The sequence below is a fragment of the Manacus candei genome, unplaced genomic scaffold, assembly GCF_025592945.1.
Source record: "Manacus candei isolate 608988 ecotype Guabito, Panama unplaced genomic scaffold, ASM2559294v1 h1tg000022l, whole genome shotgun sequence".
Taxonomy (NCBI): Eukaryota; Metazoa; Chordata; class Aves; order Passeriformes; family Pipridae; genus Manacus; species Manacus candei.
Genome location: NW_026138070.1, coordinates 374,571 through 395,660, shown reverse-complemented (window position 1 = coordinate 395,660; position 21,090 = coordinate 374,571). Strand labels below are relative to the sequence as shown.

The following is a 21,090-nucleotide window of genomic DNA, read 5'->3' as shown; positions in this document are numbered from 1 at the left end:
GTGAGTGTGAAGGCAAATGTGTGTGCATCATTTGAGGCGATGAGTTTTTCACCCTCATAGCTGATTGGCTGACTTTGTCCTTTTCCAAGGTCAAACCTGGTTTAGAGGTCACTGAATTTAGGATTCACATCCCATAACGTGATTGTTGTGTGTTGTTCTGACTGTGTGGCTCGAGGAGTCCCTAATGAAAAGATTGTTGGATCGAGGCAGGTGGCAGTTGTTGTTTTCCACATTGGGGATTTTTTGGAATGAAGAAATGTCATTGCTAAACGCAGAAGAGGGAGGCATCTGTGAGATGTAGTCGCATTACAAGATGATGAGAATGACCTTCCCTTGCTGTAATAACACAAGGTGGGAGATGCTAACAACAGGAGTTGGAAGGTTTAGCATCAGCAAGTTCTGACAAGTTCTACCAAAACATTTTAAAGGGATCTATTATCCATAGGCGCTTTCTGGATTAATAATACTGATAATTGATGACAATGGAAGAAAGTTAATAAAATGAGCTGAATAATTAGAGGTCTGCCAGCCCTGCAAAATAATGGAATGAATGATAGAGGACTTGACTGATACGGAGGTAAGGGGAAGTAATACAATTAATGTCAATTAAAATGTGTCCATGGAAAATAAGCTGATGAGATGTAACTGGGATGTAGTTTGACTGATAAAAGCAATAATGTGTGCTGTAAAATACTTTGTGCCTTAATGAATTGAATGTAGAGCAATGCAGTGTTTTGAATGAGGAATGGAAATGGTGTAAAATGAAAGCAGGGAGCGTGAAGTGAGTACCAGCTGTGGATCTGGAAATGCAGGTGGGAATGGCTGAGAGCTGCTGGCAGGGCTGCCTGGCTCTGGTCTTTGCCCCAGGCAAGTTGTGTCTTTGTGAATAAGCCCAGGTGACATGGGTGTCTGTGAGGCTTTGAGTGGCTTGGGTGGGGGGAAATGGCAGTGATGACAGTCACATGTGCAGAGCCTGGGCTGGAGAAGGGACATGGCCAAAAAGCCCTGTAGAGTAACAGTCTGAGATACTCAGTGTCCAGCTAGAAATCCTGGAAGGGTGTACAGAGCAGTAATGGAGAGCACCCTCTCGCCCATTTCTTTATCAGTCCAGCAGAGATCGATCCTGCTTGACTGCTCCTTGCCCAGGAAGAAGTTGGGAAGTGGCAGCCCTGTTGATTTAGTCCAACACAGTCGCACAGTAAAGTTCCCAATAACTCAGGGAGTGCGCAGGACTCATAAATTACAGAGCAGCTCACGTTTATCATACACATCGCTGCTTATCTTGTAAACTCATCTGCTGGGCTTGCACGAGCAGTTGATTTAACAGCATGTATATTGTTGAACTTGACACATCCAAGAGTCTAATCAAGCTTTAAGAATACCAGGGATGTCTGGCTGCTGGTGTGAGGTCTCTACAATTCCTAAATCATTTCTAAGAACGCTCGTGGGCCAGGCTCTGTTGGGTTCGCTGCAGGTCGCAGGGAATGTCTGTGTCGTACGAAATTGCAGAGGAGTTTTATCATATTGCTGGCATCTGTTTAATGACATAAAATGATTAGATGTGTAAAAGGAAGAAGTTAATATCCCTTTTCTGTACACTTCCAAATGGGAAATGACTATAAATTAATTTTGTAGGGTAAAATGCCAGAGAGTAAGTGTACTGCTTGTGTGCCCAGGATCTGTCATGGGAAGTGAGAGGATGGTGGAAGAAGGCAGAAATGGTGTAGTTGGAGGGAGAACTGGTAAAGCTCTGCATTGTGGCTGGTCTCTCTTACCCTACTGCTCCAATTCCCTTTCCTGTGGGGACTGATTTGGTTGATAAACACATGCAGCTCATGGATGCTGTGATTCTCTCGGTGGTGTTAGAGGATTGATAGACATCATCCAGGTGCTGCTGCTGGGACTGCTGTGGGCTGGTGTGGGAGTGCAGGGGTTTTTGGACACGATTTTTTGAGGGGAATTGATGCGCCTTCTACATATTCAACAATAAAAAAGAATAGTTTTGTATTCTTCAGTATTTCTGCTTTTGAGACCCTCAGATATGGTGAGGTAGGAAGATTTCCAGCCTTCTTTCTCAATTCCATGTTGAGGAACCACATTCACTTTCTGAGCTGTGCATGAAAAGAGGAGTAACCTGGGTTTGATTGGGTACTGTGCATTCTAGTTTTAAATGAACTAATAGACCTTGAGTTGCATTTCTACTGCAGCTTGACAAAATTATAGCAGGTACTGGGGCTCTGTGCTTATTTACTTGCAAATCCTGTCAAGTGTGAACTTCATTTATGACTTCCCTGGCAGGTTGTGCTGCTGTGGTCACAGCTTCTACAGCGTTTTGTCGCTATTGCTTGTAAAATTTGTCACTGAGGGAAATAATGACCTAAAATAGGCACAGGTAAGCACACACAGGTTCCTTGTGCCCAAATCCATCAAAGCTCTTCTCAAACTTTGCAACCATGAAGAATTAAACTGTATTTATACTTGTGAAATAAAGTTGCAGTTTCATCAGAAAGACATTATTTGTCTTGTTGGCATTGCAGATTGCTGCTCTTGGACAGGGAACTGGTGGGTTTCCAAGCCTTGCCATCGCTCGTATCTCCTGGTGGAAACCACCCGTTCTCCCATGTGTACATCACGTGTCTCCTCTCCTTTCTAGATGATCATGGGAACAGCAATGGCAGTCATGTAAAAATCTTTTTACCGAAGAAGCTGCTTGAATGTCTACCAAAATGTTCAAGTTTACCGAAAGAGAGGCACCGCTGGAACACTAACGAGGTAGTTAAATCTCTTACTTATACTTAAATGTACCAGCTTACTTAATGCTTATGGATTCTTTTGTGAGAGCATGCCATGTGAGCTCCAGGATACGAATTCCTTGGCTCTGGAACCTGTTCTATAAGTAATAAAGTCCTAGTACATGCTGCAAGTGAGGTTTAAGCTAGACTTGAAGGCAAACGTGGAAGCTGACTACTAGTACAGTAGGAGCCTATTGCTCATGTGTGTGTGACTTGTCTCGGAGTCAAATCTTGTATCATCTTAATGACCCGTTTCAAAATGGTTTAAAATCAGATAGGTGTGTTTGTACCGTGCTGAACAAAGTGTTACCTTCCTGTGCATGAAGACTTCTGAACAAAAAAGCGGCGTATGTTCTTTCCTGCCACACAGGGGCCAGGGAAATAACCAGCTTTCCTGTGTCTGAGGAATCTTGTTAAGAACAAGACACACAGAACTTGGCATTTTATACTGAAATCCAGTTACCCTGAGCGTGCTTATTCACAGGTCTCCTGTTAATGCATCATGGTTGGGGTAATTTAAATGAAACAGAAGTATTTGAAATTTGGGTATCTGTGGGCCAAGGTGAAGTTAAAGAATTACCCAGATAGGTCTATGATCCCTAGGCTTTATTCCTGCTGGGCAGCAAGGCTGGATGTCCCATGGCAATGTGCACAGTGTAGTTTTAGTTTTCAGCAGCTTTGTCTTACTGTAGCTTTGCCTTATTTGTAGGAATCACTTAATAATAGAGTCGATCCACTTGGAGAAATGACTGTAAAACTCCAGTTAATTCTGCATGTTGAGAGCTGACTGGTCCTGTCCCTCTGATCCCCCATTTGCAGCATCTAAACTTGTTAACAGAACCTGTGCTCACGAGTTTAACACCTACAAGTGGCAGCTGAGCACAGGATCAAACACAGCTCACTCGTGTGTATGTTTGCTGAGCGTAGAATCAATCACAGAGAAGTTCCTGTGTGTATTTTTCAAAATTGGAGTTCTAAACCCCCTTCCTTCTGCTGTCTGGAAGTTACAGTCAGGTATCTATTTTTAATATACCAAGTACGGCGAGAGAATGAATCAGCTTTGGGGGAGTTGCTGGCCTTGGCTTTTGTGTAGATGTTTTTGGTTTGGGTCATTTGCATTGAAATGTAAATTGTAGAAAACGTGGTTTGTGGTTCATTCTGCGATAGTTTGTACTAACAGGGGCAGGGTATCGAGCAGTGGCAATTCCAGTGGCTCTGACAGATGATGTTTGGTCAAGGACAGTTGGGAAAACAAGGTCTTCATAGGTTTGTGACACAATGATGCTCTTCCTTGTATTGGAAACAGCTGCTTGGGTTTTAGTCACGTTCTCTAGTGGTGCTGCTGTCCCAGGGCAGAGCCTTGGGTGCACTCCTGCATGCACGGCTTTGGGCAGGGTTGGTGTGTGGAGCTTCCCTGGGCACAGGGCATGGCAAAGTTCATCATACAGCTGAAAACTGTTATTATTCATGAGCAGGACAGGGTGCAAACAGGAAAGCTCTGCTTGGTGTGGTATGTTAGGCTGGGAGCTGAATTTGAGAGCGTGGTCTTCCTGATAAGAGGCATGTTAGTGTTCTGGGGAGTGCAGAGTGAGCGGCTCTGCCGGGGCTCGCCCGAATACTGCTGGGGTGGGCTTGTCTCATGCTGTAATTCTGGAAGGATTATTTGCTGATAGTCACAGGTCATCAACTGGGACATTAAAAGCCAGACCCAGCGTGCTTCTGTCATTTTGAATGCCAGGTTTGTCACTCTCCTTTGTATCCTCTCCTCCCAAATCTGTTACTGTGGCTGCCACTCCACAAGGACGTGGAGGCTGGGTCTGTCATGGGTTATGGCTGGTGCTGACACTGCCAGCCTGTGTGGTGTGGCTGGTGCAGTTTCCTTACTGAATTGTTTAAATGGGAGAGCTTTTCTTGTGGTCAGAGAATTTTGGCCTCATTAGTTCAGAGGGGAAAAAAAAAAAGGCAGAATCTTATGCCTAGGTGAAGTCTTGGAAATTTGTGTTAATTATGGGGAAGGAAATATCTGAGCTTCCAGATTTTATTGCTTCACCACTCCCAATCTGAAAGCTTAATTCTGTTCGCTGTTATAAAGCTTGAATTTTTCTTAGGGTATAATTGAATAATAACGTCGGACTACATTCCTAAGGGGGTACATTTTTTTCACCTGATACACAGGTGTTCTGCCTGTGCTGGTGAAAGCACAAGTTATAAAGTAGAGAAAAAAAAGATGTATTTTATATGGTGGTGCTTCAGAATCTTTGCACTAATTTTGGAATACCTGGTTCTGTGTGTGAGGTGTCTCCCTGACAGGGAGGTTTAGTAAAAGATGGAAAGTAAATGAAATGCTTAAATAACTTACACATCTGAACATGTGTGTGACAATGCTGTCCTCCCTTAAGCTCTGTGTGTTTCGGCAGTCATGGGTGTCCATGGGCTGTGAAGTACAAGCACAGCAGGGCAGGCTGTGGGATGTGGTGTGGTGTGATATGCATCCTGAGGGAAGGTGGGGGCCAAACCCCCAACCCTGCCATGACCCGGCTCCTTTCCAAAATCCTGAAGCATTGCTTTTTGGGCCCCTTTGCATGGGGATGCTTCAAGGAAGCTCAAACACAGCTGTTGCCTGCCTCTGTGGGGCCCTGAACGGAGCACACGCGTGTTCAGCTGGGGAGGTGGGGTGGGCACGTGCTGTCACTGGGCCTGGGCTCCGCCAGCCCCGTGGTGCTGCCGGCACAGAGGTCAGAGAGCAGATGGGGTTTGTTCGTTCCTCTGCCGGGGCATCACCATGGGAACACTGCAAATAACTTTTTCTGAGCGCTTTCATCTGCAGCTTGAGGATAATGGTCAGATGTTGCTCTGGATTGGATAGCCAGGACGGAGAAACTGTATCCTCTGAGAGCTGGATGGGTTGTGGTTGATTTTGCAGGTAGTAAAATCACGTGCTGAGCAACAAGAGAAATGGAGCACTTAAAAATGCTTCAGACATGTTATCGAGGTGTTTGCTTTCCATCAGAGCATGCATTTGAAACTGAAATGTTTGATGGAAATACATTTACATACCAAGATGTCATCTTGTCTTAAATCAAGTTTATAGCAGTTTTGTATTTTCTACTGAAGGAAGTGTTCCTTCTAATTCAATTTTTTTTACCAGAGATAGAAAATCATAAGTTTAGCCAAGCAATTAATTACAGATTTAAATTTTAGAGATGCCTGTGAAGGTGTGTTGTGCTTATTTTTCTGGCTCTGGGAGAGGATAGAGACAGGGTTTCATACAGTTTCTCACGTTAGGACAAATCAGTTAATTGCTAGAAAGTTTGGCAGTGCTCTGTGCATATGAGGGAGTTCCTCGCTCTCGGGGTTCAGTTGTCATTCATTGTGAACCACTTCAGGGTTTGTGTAATGCAGATCCAGTTTGGTGTCAGTGCACGGATGGAGCAAAGGCTTCCCGCTCAGTGTGCTGGCAGTGCACCTCGAGCGGGGATTTCAGGGGCTGGGTCTCTGCTCCCTTCCATGGGCAGTGGGGCCGGGCTCCCAAAGCACTGAGCCAGTGGCCTCTGGTGCCCCAGCTGAGCTCCTGTGTCCCCTGATGGAGGTGGTAAAGATGTCTTGGCTGCCTCATTACCCGCTGCCTCATTCGGGCAGCAAGATACATTGTCCACAGGAGATGCGTCCTGCTGCTTTCTGTCCAGGGACCAGGTTGTCTGGGACAAGAGAGATTCCAGGGGCACTGGGGCTCAAGGATGTTGGAGTAACCTTGTCTCTGCACAGTGCTTGCCAGGCACTGGATTGCGGCTCTGAGCAGAGATGCCGTTCGTTAACAGTTGGCAGACGCAGTCATTAATCATCCTTGTAAACACTTAATGACATGGTGGGAGAAAGAAGAAAAAGTTAAACATTGGAAATGTAAAATGCTACCTCAGGCTTTGGTTCCAACAGTATTCTCTATTTACGTTCTCTGCTGGGAGAAGCCCAGAATTTCCATGGTAGAAAAAGCAGTAGTAATTGCTTCATGAGCTTGGGCTTGTCTGGAGGGGCACGACAGAACTGCCCTGCTCTCCGGAATCAGCCAGCATCTACGTTTTGCAGATTCCAGGCTCAGGTATTGCTTGGGAGAGTATGCAAATAATGCAATTATGGAACTCTGTATTTTGAGCATATTTAGCATAGGAAGAAATTCTTTGCCTCTGCTGCCCTGGGGCCCGAATCGTGTGTTCACTGACATCTCGATGTGCTCTGGCGTTCTCACTTTGCTCGCACGACACTGACATTCTCCTCTTTGCTCGACAGAGAGTTATTTGCCATCTTTTTTTCTAAAGCACAGAGAAGATCTTGAAGGTTTGGAGAATTGCCTGAGGGAGGTGAGGGACCCAGACTGAATGAGGAGCGAGTCTGGAGCCTCTGGGCTGGCTGTGATGCTCCCAGACGCTGGCAGGGAGGCAGGAAAGCGAATGGTCCCTGCCGCCCGCCACTCCAGCTCTCCTTGGGCCTGGCACTGAGCACCGGTCAGCCAGTCAGCACACGGCTCCTTCGGCCCTGCCCTGCTGCAGACCTGGCAGCATGGCTACTGCCACTGCTGCTTTTTTTTTCTTTTAATGCTTTTAAGTGCCTTTTAGAATTGACTCTTACAAAAAACTTCCTCTGAAATTATGTGCTTTGTTTAATGTGCAAAGCAGGAACATGCTGCTGGCATTGCTTTTGCAGTTCCTGAGTTGTGTGCTGTGAGCAGGCTGGGGACTGAGCAGAATCAGAAGGTTACCTGCTGGTCCTGGCAACTTGGAACAGAAGCAGGAATACCTGCCATGCTGTTCATGCTCAAATACAGAGGGATTCTCATCTTCCTTTTCGGGAAAACCTTTTTTCCCCTTCCGTTTGGTTCATGTGGGCACTGCTGAAAAATGGCTGATTTGGCAGTTCAGGGCAGTTACTGTGTCAGAGTACTGGAAACAGAGTGGCTCCTGTAAAGCACAGCCAACAGATCAAATGGAGGGTCGGGGATAATGCACTGCCCTCCTCATTTGTTTTTGTTTTCCATGTGAACTCGATCGAATTAATTAACTTTTTTACACTTCATGATAGCCTAAAGAAAAAAAATTGCTTCATCATTAGTTTTAACATATTATACACAAAATATAAAATGGTCGTGGTATTTAACCACTTGATTGTTTGCCATTAGTAACCTGTCAAAGTACTGCTGAGTATTTTTGAAACTCTCTAGAGATTAGTTTGGAGTGGAATTGGTCTGGTGGAATTGTTTTTTTTTGCTATGGGACACCTCTAGGTCCTCCACTAAGAGTGAGTTGTGTAAATGACCATAGTTCAGCAGCTGTAGAGCAGCTCAGAATCCTTTGTCTGTCTTATGCTTAACACAATTAAAAAAAAAAAAGGGTATTGTAGATTGGTCTGGGAATGTGGGAAAATAAGGTGGAATATTATTTCCTCCAGTTGCTGGTGTGCTTTTCCTAACCTGTGTCATCTGTTGCAGCTCATCCTTGTTAATCATGTATGGTTACCCTGAAGTGTAGTATCAGAAGAGAAAGTGGAATCCGGTGTGTGGGGAATAAAAAGTTGGAGTTATTAATTACAGCACCCTTCTTGAAACGGGAGGGAGTCATCAGAGTGCATTAATTCAGTTAGTATTTACCTTGTAGCTACAGGAACACCAGTAGTAGTGGTAGGTACCTCTGCATCATGTATCTGGGTTTCTGGCTTGCCCAGCGCTAAAATACTCACTGATGTTACACAAGTTATACTTTGTACCTCATTTTACAAGGAAAATGTTACAACAAAGTCAATTTACAAAGTCAATCTCAGTCTCTTTGCCAGGGCCTGGCATGTATACACACAAAGGAATTGGTTCACTTGGCAAATGAATGGGAACTGAGGAGATTATATTTTGTAAGTGATTGAAATCCTGTCATCTTGATCTCAGGTTTGCTGCTTCCGAGGGTGGCTGTTGCATTTGGAAGAGAAAAATCAGGGAATCAGGTGAAAAATTAAAACTAGATATGAAGGAAACATTAGTGCCAATCAAAGCGAAGGTTTTCTGCAGGGGCAGTGCCTAAGAAAAAGAGGGAAACGGGTCTGTTTCCTGCCAAAGCAGTGATCATTGCGGGGAACGGTGTCCTGAGGAGAGTGGGAGGGGGTGGAATTACTGTGGTGGGGGGGAAGAAAAACCAAGGCTTTGTGGATGTGGTGTCAGTGCTCTGCTGTTGACAGACCACAGGAGCTGTTTGGCAGCACACAGCCTTGAGGCAAGCCAGCCACTGGGGAGCCCCGGAGAGCTGCACCTCCTGGGAGGCCGTTGTAGTTCCAGGGGTAAAATGTTCCTAGAGTTACCTGAAACTCATCTTTGTGTTAGCTGAGAACTAGTGAGGGAGCCCCACAATGTTGGTGTGCCCCACGGGAACATCCGTGTTGCACACCCCTGTGAGATTCCTGAGCTCTCAGTCTTCCTGATCACACCACTCATGTTGGTGCCTTCGGACTCAATTAGCTGCTGAGTCACTGCAAGTCTGTGTCTGTGCTATTGAGTGAAGTCCCTGGGTTCCCAAACTGCTTTCCTTCACAGCGAGGTCATCTGGAACACCTGCAGTGTGAGTCGTGGTGAGAGGAGCCAGCCCAAAAAAACGGTGAGAGAACAGTGGAAACGTGGACTTAACTGGTTTGGTTCACAGAAATTGGAATTGAGAAATGTTGAAAATAATGGCAGGAACCGAGCTTTAACTCCAGCATGTGGCAGTAGCTTTAGCAGGAGGTTTTGTCAGACACTGCTGCTGTGGGGGAACATGGACCTTTCTGCATTCTGCAGTGTGTTCCTCACTGTGACATGTGTGAAGCAGGAGTGATGTGGAAGGATGAGATGTGTTTTCTGGAAAAACATCCAGGCAGACTAGATCCTTGCACTGTATGTCAGTGTTACATATGGTGGTTCTCTGACACTGGGGGCTTCTTTGCCTTACAAAGACAGAGGTTTGTGTGGCGATTTTGTTTCTTGGCTTCAAGCATCAGGCTGGTTTGGTCCAGATAAAAGACTCCTCAAAGTTAATGCCTTGCCAGGCAGGGGGAGGGATGCTGGATTGAAGAGGGATGCAATGCCCTTGGTGGTTGTCTTTCTCCAAAAGTTATCTGATGTAAATATTACGTTCTCTGCATAAATTTATTATAGATAATTGACTGCATCTTGCTTGGAAATGGGTACCAAAGGTTGTTTTATAGCTTCTGTGTAATTGAAATTCCAGGAGGAGAGGCCTTTGTCTTAGAAACCACATTTGAATTACTTTTTTATTGTAGTGTTAAAGCAATACATTACAATGTGAGGGGTTCAGTGTGCACGTGTGTCACTAATTACCAGATTTCCACAATCACAGTGAATAAAGGAAACTCTTGGAAAAACGTGTCAAGCTTTCCCTGAGAAGCGATGATCTGCCAGTTGCATTGGCAGCCCGTGTGTTCTGACCTCAGCAGAGCCCCCCTGGCACAGCTCAGTGCCCGTGTGGGACCGTGTGCTCTGCCCTGCAGCCAACACAGCCCGGGCTGGGCTGCCTCCTGCCCTCGGCACTGACCAGTTTGGGCAGCAGGAAACCAGCACCCCAGTGTGGAAGTGGGGAAATTGTAGAAGCCTGTCTGCAGGGAGGTTAATAATAACAAGCCAAAGTGGCTGGGAACAGGAGTCATCTGGTGCTGCCAGGGTGGGTGGCCACAGGAAGGGTCGGTGGCCGCAGGAAGGGTCAGTGGCCACAGGAAGGGTCAGTGGCCACAGGAGGGTTGGTGGCCACAGGAAGGGTCGGTGGCCACAGGAAGGGTCGGTGGCCACAGGAAGGGTCAGTGGCCCCAGGAGGGTTGGTGGCCGCTGGCGCAGGCCTGGGTGTGAAATGTGGGAGCTTTGATGTGCTTCCATAGAAGGTTCTAGTTTTACTCACTGAAGCTCCTTTGTTTTACAGAGATCTTGATGCAGACGCCCTTTTGGATTTCTTTTTAATAGTGTGTGACCCTTCATCTTTGATCCCTTGACCTGCATTACTTTGGTAACCATTTCATTTTTTTAATTTCATTTCATTTTTAATTTTGGTGTGTAAGCTGTAACATTTCATCATTTTAAACTGTAGTGTTCTTTGACCTCCCCAAATGTCTTTTTTTTTTTTTTCTATGAGGATGGGTAATGTTGGCTTTTCTTGAATAAACATTGTTTCAGTTGTTAATAAACTGTGCAATTTGTGTTGGTTTTTGCTTCTTTTAAGTTCAACAGTGTGTATGTTGTCTGTATAATACTTTACTTTTTTTGATCTGTGTTCTCCCAGTACGTAATCTAATTTATTTTGATATTTATGTACATCTTCGCTTTTCATTTGCATTTTTTCTACAGTTCTTTTGTTCAGTAAAACCCATGGCCCATCCATGTCCCCTTCAGTCACATTTTGATAACCATGCGAGTATTTCAGATACTCTTATGAATAAGAACTATTCTTTGCTGTTGAAATTTTGTTCCCTATCCTGAAGATAACTTTTCCTAAGCATCAGCTCCAAACTGATAGCTGTTTTAATAAAAGATTAGGCTTTAGACCAAAATGAAAATCTCAATTGAAACTCAATTTGCATTTATTTTTCCATTATCTTTGGAGCCCAAAGGGAAGTTATCGATGCCTGGAGCTGTGCTTTAGGCATGGCTGTGCTTAGGGAAGCAGCATGGTGTGTACGTGGGATGGCAAAGCCCCCAAAGCTTAGTAGCTGATTCTTTCCATTTTCCTATTGAAAGGGAACCGGTGGATAAGACAGATTTTGGCCAGATTCTGGTTTTATCTGGTAAATGATCATGTGAAATCCATGGAGCACGGCCCACTGAAGTACAGATTACTTTTTAAGTGTCTCATTATTTTATTCTCTAACATTTAATGCTGCAGTTTTCCTTGCACACAAATGAAGCTTCTAAATGAACACTGAAGTGGATTTAGGTCTTCTCAGAGCCTTGTTGATGCTTATAAATATATCATTCATTAGAACTACAGATTAAAATTGCAGTGAGCTGTTTACATAGTCCCAGTGGGCTCTGCCAGTGCCTGGCCTTGGGAGGAGCTTGAAGCCCACCCGGACACCCAGCAAGCTCTGCTTCCCTGTCTGGGGGTCCTGCTGACCCCCAGGGTGGAGACTGAGCTGCCTCCTTCCCTGTGAGTCCTCTGAAAGGCCCAGGGGATCAGCCCCAAGTTCTGTGTGAGCAGCAGGGATTCACCATCATCACCAGAGCATGGTTCAGGAAGCAGCTGGTTTGGATTGGCATCCCTGCTTGAGAAAGGTATTTCCAGCACTGATCTCTGTGCTTAACCACAAGATCCCTGTTTTGAAACTGCCTTTGTGTGGCAGAATTGCCTGTTAAAATAACATGGCAGGTCCAGAATTCACAGAATTCTCTGCCCAGCACCTCCATATTGGTGTGTGAGTTTCTCTGACCCCATGGCTACAAGCTGTGCTGGACCATCACAGCCTACATCAGTGCTTGAAGCATTCAGGTGGTTTCTTGCTTTCCCCCCCTGTTCCAAATTTTAGCTATAATAGTTTTTGGAGACCTGGAGTCATCAGTTCTGATACAGAGACTGCTGCTCCTCATCGAGTGTGTCTGGGATAGCTGGAATTTGGCTTTGGCTCTGGGTTTAATGCTGCCTGTCAGCCTGATAAGAAGGATCCTCTAGAAATCATCTTGAGCTATTTCTCCAGTCTCCAGAAAAGGGTTTTTAAAACTCAGTGGAAAAAATACTTATTTTGCTCAAGAAAGCTCCTTGAAGACTGTTTTTCTCCTCCTTGTAACACATCTTTTATGTTGGCAGCAGTTAGATGTGAATGCCTTGACTTTCCAGGGAAGCAATTTTTAAAAAACCTTTATTTAGACGTCTGGAAACTGAAGGGAATCTCCCTCCCTGTTCAGAGGGCTGGCTGGCGGTTGCCTTCTGCTAGAACAAATAGCAGGGAAAAAGAAGAGATGGAATAAAAATGTTTGTTGGGAATTGGAGTCAATAATATAAAAACAGATTAGCTTAAAATATGGTTAGAATGTCTTGTTTCTTTTTTGTCATTTCATGTTTTGTCATGTCCATCCTGCCTCCTTTCATAAGGTAAGCGCTCTGAGCTGTGACTAGCTGGGTGTAGCTCCCAAGGTGGTGGGGTGACAGAGTGGTGCATGCTTTGTTGTGATCTTTCCATGGATTGTGTTAGATGCAGATGTTTATCCGCGGAAACCGGTGTAATAACATGGGTTATGCCTGTTCAGCTGTTGCATGGGCTTCCAGGACGCTTGGGAAGGGAGGAGCTAGGAATTGTCCTCAGTTTCTTGTATAAAAAACAGTAAATACTAGCGAGAAAAGCTGCTTTGTTGACCTAGCAATAGCATCGCCCCAGCATAAAATCCATCCCCAGGTTTCTGCTGCAGTGCTGCTGGATACAGCAGGAACAGCAACAGCTGACCCTGGGATGGCAAGAAATGATGGAACTTCATTCACTTTACTGAGCTTGTTTTTTACAGAGCAGGAACTAAAATACATGTTTTCTTCAAACACTTAATCAAAGAACTACACAAATGCTGCAAGATGTTTGTAAAGCAAAACATTTGTCTATTTAAATATTGAGAGAATACTCTATTGAGAGATTTGCTCCTGCCTATGAGGTTTTTCTGTTACTCAAAGCCAGAATGTTGATAACGTCCACTCCTGAAACAAGTCTTAATTTTGAAATCTGTGCAGTATCTTCTGCTGCTGGAGGCTTTTACATGCTAACCTTAACCAAATGCTGAAGGGTTGAATTGAAATCCCTGGCACACGTGCAAGATTTAGAGTGTTGCATGTCTTGCAGTTCAGGTAATGCAGCTGGGGTTGGATTAACATAATCTGCTTTATTCAACCTGAGAGACACCTGTGTGTACTGCTCTTTTAATAAAACATACTCAGACAGCAGCAAATTGCTCACTTTGGCCTGGACTACTTTCAAAAATCAGATTTATCAGTCAGCACACTGTATTTTCTATTAATACTGAAGCTCATCTGGAGGTGCAGGATGAAGGTACAGGACAGGTCTATACCCCCTGCCCAGGCCTATATCTGGGAAAACACAGATTTCTGTGTAGTACTGTACTGTACACAGTAAAGTAAGCAAGTGGCAACAGACCTTACTCATGTTTCATGGCTGGTGGCTTCTAGGCACAGATCCTGCTGCTCTAGTGTGAAGGGGAAGGGAACTCCCCCTTTCCAGCAGAGCCTGAGTGCTGCTCTGGCCTCGCAGCAGGGCAGCAGGGCACGGGCCCTGGCAGCAACTCTGTGGGGAGGTTCTCCCCAGGCTGGGGGTGAATTTCTCAGGCTTGTCACCCTGCTTGCTGCTCTGGGTGTGCATTGGTTTGCTAAGTCCTTAAATTTAATTATTGCTCCTGCTTTAATCTCTAACTTCTCAAAGTGCGTTAAGGTCTCTAAGAGAGTGAGCTGGTGTGGCAGCCAGCCCTGACCTGCTCCTGTGCTTCTGCTTTTCCTCTGCTTCAGAAGTAGAACTGTAGCACTTGACACCCCACATTGGCTTTGTGTCTGCTAGAGCAGGGTCCTTTGCCTGTCCCTTGCTCGTAGCTTCAATTCAGCTCAGAAAATGCTCAGTGTTAAACATGTGTTTTTATTTCTCCTTCAGGTTTGGCTTGTCTGCTTTTCAGCTCTTCTAGACATTGGAAATTCCAGTTTGTGTTTATTTTCTCTGGATTCCTTCCCACAAGACAGAAGTGAATTCAGCACGGATTGTTGGGGAGAGCCTTGGCTGGGAATAAGGATAATTGCAGTCTCTGGCTGCGCCACAGTTTCACTGATGATTTCTTTTAAGTTACTCACCTGCACTGTTATCTGTTTCCTCAGCTGTAAAATGTGGGTAATTACCTCCATTGTAAAATGTTACAGGGTCTGCTGGTAATTATATGAACGAAGCGCTAATTACAGTGATTATCCCTTGGACCTAGTCTAGATCTGGCTGATGTTCCTGTTGTGATGAATGTATGAAACAAATACTACGACTTGCCTTTCTCTGTTCCTGGGAGGGGCCTGGAAGGTGCCGTGATGTGTGTTCCTGATGAAAGTTCTGCTCTGTCACCCGGGGCCAACTGTTCACTTGCTGTCCACCTCGGCCCTCACACGTTGGCAGGGCGGTGGGCTGAGGAGAGGCTGAGGAATATACTGATTCAGTAGTTTGATCCACGTGTAATTTGATAACCGGGGTTTATGCTGCAGCTTCACTTTTTCTCTTGTGGATGTGTAGTAGGTGGCAGCTGGGGAACAGTGCTCCTGAGGTTCCTGTTGGGTTAGGGATGGTCTGGGCTTCACCGTTCCTTAAGAAGTTCTGACCTTGATGCCAGGAGAGGTCTCTCCAGCTGTGAAGATAATTTCCCTCCTGTAAAAGGCTACAGCTTGCAAGACTTTATTATCAAACATTTTATTTGCCTTTCTCTTCTCCATTTATTTAGGACACATTTTCTTTGTATCTGGGAATAGCTCCACTATTCCCTGAGCAGGGCTGGGTAGTGGAGAAAGAACTGATATTCAAGGTAGAAATGAAGTGTTGTCATCTGGAAAATCCTGCTGCTGCTGCCCGGATGGTGCTGTAGTTTCTGATGGTAGTAGTAAGTTGTGTTGTACATCTGGTAGTGATGGGAGTCTCCTGTCCTTACCCAGCCTTCCCTGACACAGACCTCGTGGCACAGTAACAACAAAAATCGTGCTTGGTGCATCTTGCTGCAGCTCTGCCTGCTCTGTTCTGCCACGTCTGCTTCTCAGCTTCCTGGGTTCTGCAGGATGGATTTCAGCCCTTGCTCCCAGTCTCCACACACCCTCTTCCTATCAGCCTCAGCCTTTCATTGCCCTGGAAGAGCAGCTGTAGAGCTAAGTTATGTCTTCAGAATTTGGTAGCTGAGCAGCTCTTCCTTTCTCAGAGTTTCATGAGTGCAGTGAAATTTTAACTTTCAAGAGGAGGGTTTAGTTACAGTCCAGGATGATGGTTTGGAAAGGTTTTGTGGCAATGGAATGGCAGTTTTTAATTGCAGTTTTGCACCTGAGTTTTTCAGACTAGATGCTCTTCTCTTCTCTGACAGCTTCTGTGATTGATTCTATGGCCTGTTCTTTTTCATGACAGAATACTCATGTACTTCAGGGACAGGGAAAATATGCCATTCCCGACAAGGGAAAACGGTTATTGCCAGGCAATTAAGGGTATGGAAAGAACTTCCCTCTCTAGGTGGAGGAAGAAGTAAATGAGGGATTATCGTCCCTCCCACGATCACTCTTGCTTTAGAGTGTGTAAACTAGAGATGGGTGCTGTAGTGTGTCTGCGCTTCACCTAATGCTCTTCTGCCAGACTTGTTTAAAAATCCTGTTCATTTGAGAAGCAAAAAACTTGATTTGTTCTTGCAGAAGCATCATCTATTCAGATGAATTATTCTGGTGTGAGGGGCTTCAAAAGTGAATGATGCCACACATTCTTGCTGCCCATTGCACAAGTGAACTGATCTGCATGTGCTCTGCAAGTCACGTATGCTGAGGGATGTTAAATTACTGCATAACCTGGAGGGTAATCAGTAATTCAGATTTTAGATTTATCCAACTCTTAATTTTGCAGCATCCTTGCAAAAAGTGGGAAGGTGTATGATAGTTGGGATTTATGTATCTTGGCACCACTCTGAATGCTGTAAATCAACAGTGTGAGTAACATGCATACTTTTTTTTAAACTTAAATGTTTAGTAACATAATTATTATAAACTCTCTTAAATCTTCCTTCTCTTAAAAATGAGTACACTGACTGGTTTTCATCGTGGTGCAAAGTGTTATGTAAAATCATTGTAAGTTCTGATAAAAATGTTTTTAAGTATCTGAATGAAAATGCAGCATCACTATGAAAGTAGAAAAAGTGTTAAAGTGGATGTGGTTCCAAATGATGTGCTGCAAAATGAAGGTTTCCCTGGTTTTGAGAGCAGGTTTTAAGCACTGATATACCCCATGGGGGGCAATCTCACACCCCAGGGAAGGAGTTGGGGTGCAGTTTGTATTTGTCAGGGATTGCTACAGGAAATCTGCTTTAGCCAGGGGTTTTTACTTGGTTTTGTAATTACCTGTCACTGCTTGGCTCTGTGTCGGTTACGGACGAGCAGTTGGCTGGTTTCAGGCCGGGCGGTGCCCCCGCGGTTGCCCGTCCTGCCCGGGCGGTGCCGGTGCCGCGGTGCTTTGGCATCGCCTCGTCCCGCCCGGTACCGGGATGCGGAGGTGCCGCGGACGGAGCGGGGCCGCCGGCTCGGGCGGCTGGAGGTGCCCGTCCCTGCGGCATCGCCGGAGGACGAGGGTTTCCAGCGCGCCCCGTTTGCAGCTGCCCCCGTGTCTGTACGGACGCGGAATCCCCACAGGAGGGTGCTGTGAAGGCACCGAATGTGCAGGTTTGCAGGAAGACCAGGGCTTGGAGGAGACAGCGATTGTAGGGCAGCCACCGGCGTGGCTCTGGCGAGGGCAGCGCCTGAGCCGCCCCGGGGAGGGCTGCGGGCGGAGCTCAGCGCCGGGCTCGCAGCATCCCGCTGCCTGCCCGGGGGCTCCCACGTCTGGGTGTTGGAGCACAAGTGATGGCAGCGGGAATGCCAACGCCCGGCTGCTGCAGGGCCGAGTGAGTGGTAGCCACAAAGTGTCCCAGGGCTGTTCCCGTGCCTCCTGCTCACAGCAGGTACTGGGACCCTTCCCCATGAGCGTTGGCCGTGGCCTGTGGGTCGTGTGACTTCTTGACAACGAGCCTTGGGGCCACCCAGCTACTTTCCTGTCTGTATATAGTATGTTTAGTCTGCACAAGCAGCATAATGCATTTGCTTGCAGTAGAGCCTCAAAGTTCTGTCCTAAAATACTTTGTAAGTTGGACCCTTTTATTCAGTGTGATCAGATGAGAAATAACGGTGAGACTTCCCTTTGGTTTCTGGCTGTACACCTTTTTTTCCAAATATTTTAATCAAAGGTATGATTCCTTTTACATAGTACATGCTCATGTCAAAAAACTTCTCTGACAAGGCCAGTTAAGCAGCACTTCCAAGGGATTCTCCCTTCTGCTGGGTGCTGCTTCACCCTGAAATTCTGTGATCTTTTTAAAGTAAACAACCCTCTATCCCAGGGGCTGCATGTGTCTGCTCTGCCCCTCGCTTCCTTCTGCTTTTTGCTTTTTAAATAAACTTTTGAAACCAAGTAGAAAAAGAAACTGAAGTAGAGACTTCTCTTTGGGATGACCTCTAGGACAATTGAGGGGATTCAGTCTAATTCTGTTACATGGAACGTGGGAACTCTGATGCCTTCCTTTAATGGCAGCAAGATCAACTGATGGAGCTGTGGTAGGGGGGGAGTATAAAATTGGCTGCTCAGTACATGAAAGTACATCGCTCTGAAGCTCGGGACTGGGATCTGTGTGTGAGTCCCCATGGGGGTTCTCTGCCAGCCGCGGGGCATCGCCGCACGTGCCGGGTCAGTGCCCGCCTTTGGTGTTTGGATGAAGGACCGTGTCTGGCAGCGACGGTGCTTTGTGTTACCCTGTGGGTTTGGCACTCATCTGAAACTGCATCACCAAAACCTTTTGGTGGGATGGGTGATCCTGAAGCTTGGCTAATACACGCTGTGGAAGAGGTGCCTGGCAGCAGTGGGAGCTTTGCCTCAGCACCCACATGGCAGGAGCTGGTCTTGTGTCTGAACGCTGTTAGATCGGCTGCAGGCGCTTACAAATGGACTTGGATTTTGGCCCTGTAAAGGGAGACATTCAGCTTCCGGGGGGAATTCTGCCTTGGCAGTAACCAGCCGTAGTTTGGTGGTTTCTGTTACCAGGCAGAATCTGTTTGGATGTTAGAAAATTAGAGCATAAATTCCTGCAGCAGTCAGCTGTGTCTGCGTCACCTCCGTGACCTCTTAACTGCTGCTCCTGTGAACAGTTGCCACTAAACACAGTCAATAACCCCCTTCTGCATTCCATTGGATCGTCTCCTCCTGCCGTCTCAAATGAAAAATAAACAAAAGAGCTTAAGCGTGCAGTGTGCTAAATAGAGTAATAAGCTGTGAAAATATTTTATGGGGGAATCTGGGGCAAGAGCTGTCAGCAGGAGTGAGCTGATTGGAGCTGCAGCAGAATGGCTCTGGGAGGCGGGCGTGGGGACAATGAAGGGAGATTTGTTCAAATGTATGTCTGCTTTTGGTTTTTTACCCCTTTCTGAGTAGTTTTAGGAAATCCCTCCCATCCCTCCCTCCATAAATGGGTTACCTCTGCACATCAGAAGGCCTTGGCTCTAAGTACCCAGTACGCTGCTCCTGTGATGATTTGACTTTGCCTGTTTAATGTAAAACAGGTTTTAATCTTCTCATTTAGATGTTTTAATAGAAAGTAAATGTTTAACTTGCTTTGCTGTGGTATCCAAATCTTTAATCCGTGGGACTGTTTTTAATGAAACGAGAACGTGCTTTTGTTTAAAGTAGGTGTTACAGCGCAGGGGAGGCTGTGGGCAGTGGCGCTGGCATGGGCTATCACAGACCCACATCAGATATTTTTGGCACTGGTGGATCCTGGGTTCGGGGATGGTGGGTTTAGGAATGTGCGGGGGAGAGTGGTGAAAACCCCGTCTCAGGATAGTCTGACTGTGGGAAGTAGGGAAGGGTCTGTAACAATGCTGTAAGTACAGTGTCAGTGATTCCTGCCCCCAAATTCAGTCATGGCTTTTCCCAGAGATTTTTTTGGAGTCCTACCTGTGTTCTGATGGTGTTACAAGGCTGTTGCTGCTCCAGCGAGGGAGAGCCAAGCAGAGCTTGTGTGCTTGTGAAGGAAACTGCTAAGTAGGCAGCACTGGGTTTGGTTCCTGCACACAAAAGGGGGGTTCTGCTCTTCTGTAGCCACTTAGCTTGTTTATGATTTAATTTAATTTGTTCAAAAAGGCATTTGTGGCTCCAGGACACACATAGAGCTGGCAGAGTAACAGGCCAAAGTCAAAACTGATCAAGGGGTGGAACACACAGTTAATGTAGATAGAAACCACCTGGGGGCAAGCCCAGGCACCTGTGCCCACTTTGGGGCAGGACCCAGAGCTCTTTGCCCCTTCCAGATGCATATTCTGCCCCAAATTAAAAGTGGGATTTTTTTAAGGCTGAAAGTCCAGCAAGTCTTGGAAGCCGGAGAGTGCTGCTGAAGGATTTACCTGTGTGTTTCCCACCAGCCCATGCTGCCAGGAGGGAACTGCCATTCAGGGCAGCTGGAGGCAGAGAGGCACCTACAGGTGCTCCATAAACACCACTTCCCCCCTCGGAAAGCCAACTGCGCTGATACAGCTTTGACTGGGTAAATAAAGTACTCTGATTTCCAGGCCTGTGTTTTAAATTGTCGAGCTCTAATTGTGTAAGTGCCAGTGTTATAAATAGCGGGTGCAGCTGGCAAGCCCCAGCCATGGTGTGCCAAGGCGCTGGCGCTCGCTAGCGAAACTGGGGGCATGGTTCTCTCTCTTTGCTGTTTTGGCTTTTCCCTTCGTGCTCCGTGCTTTCCCCACGTGGGCTCACAGGGGCTGGTCCCCATGGCCAGGCTTACCATCCTTCCTGGGACAGGGGCCAGCTCGGGGGCAGTAGTATCCTGTGGCACCTGGATTTGTACCTGGTCTGTGTGTCAGCCAGGCTGTGTGTAAAAGGCAAAGAGAAGAAAACTATTGGTAAAACAATACATACTTCAAAACCATTCACTCCTTCAACGTCATTACACTTCAGGGGCTGGTGCTGCATCACAGGCGTGTGGAAAATGGTGTCACACGGGGTGTCCCAGCAGTGTCTGCAGTGAAGGATTCACTGTTCTCCACAAGATGACCGGGGAGAGGTTGGCGTCCATCCATGGGGAAACAGCTGCTCCATTGCTGTGCACCAGAGGGATGAGTTGGGTTTACAGCATAGTAACTTAAATGTTTAATTTTCTGAGTTGTAGTTGTTCTAATTAAATGAATTTGAATTCTTTTTAATTTTTTCTTTTTTTCTTTGATTTTTTTTTTCCTCTTTGACCAGAATCCTAGTACCCCTAGTGGGCCATGGGCACACCAAGATGCTGGGACAGCGCTGGGGGTTGAGAACAGAGCCATGTGGGGAGGGTTAGGGTGTGGGGGAGACAGAGGTGGAGGTGTTTGCCCTCTTTGTAGGATCAGGTTGAAAGGTGTCACCAAAATAATAAAAGTATTATGAAAGCAATCAGGTATGCGTTACCCACTTGGTGTGTTAGAGGTGGCTCCTCCCTGTGCAAGGCCAATCCATTCTGAATTCATCCCCCGAGATC

The 21,090-nt window shown here is 46.2% G+C and overlaps 1 protein-coding gene across 7 annotated transcripts in view; it reads left to right on the top strand.

The window, feature by feature from the left end:
• The window catches only part of CAMTA1 (calmodulin binding transcription activator 1), a 223,696-nt gene that overhangs the window by 17,290 nt on the left and 185,316 nt on the right, over nucleotides 1-21,090 (top strand). For 6 of the 7 annotated variants that reach the window (XM_051786361.1, XM_051786362.1, XM_051786358.1 and 3 more), the window contains exon 2: nucleotides 2,654-2,772. In XM_051786361.1, the coding sequence (XP_051642321.1) occupies nucleotides 2,654-2,772 (119 nt within the window). Of the gene's footprint in view, nucleotides 1-2,653; nucleotides 2,773-10,729; nucleotides 10,814-21,090 lie in introns of those variants that run through there. The other variant, XM_051786364.1, reaches the window with a different exon arrangement.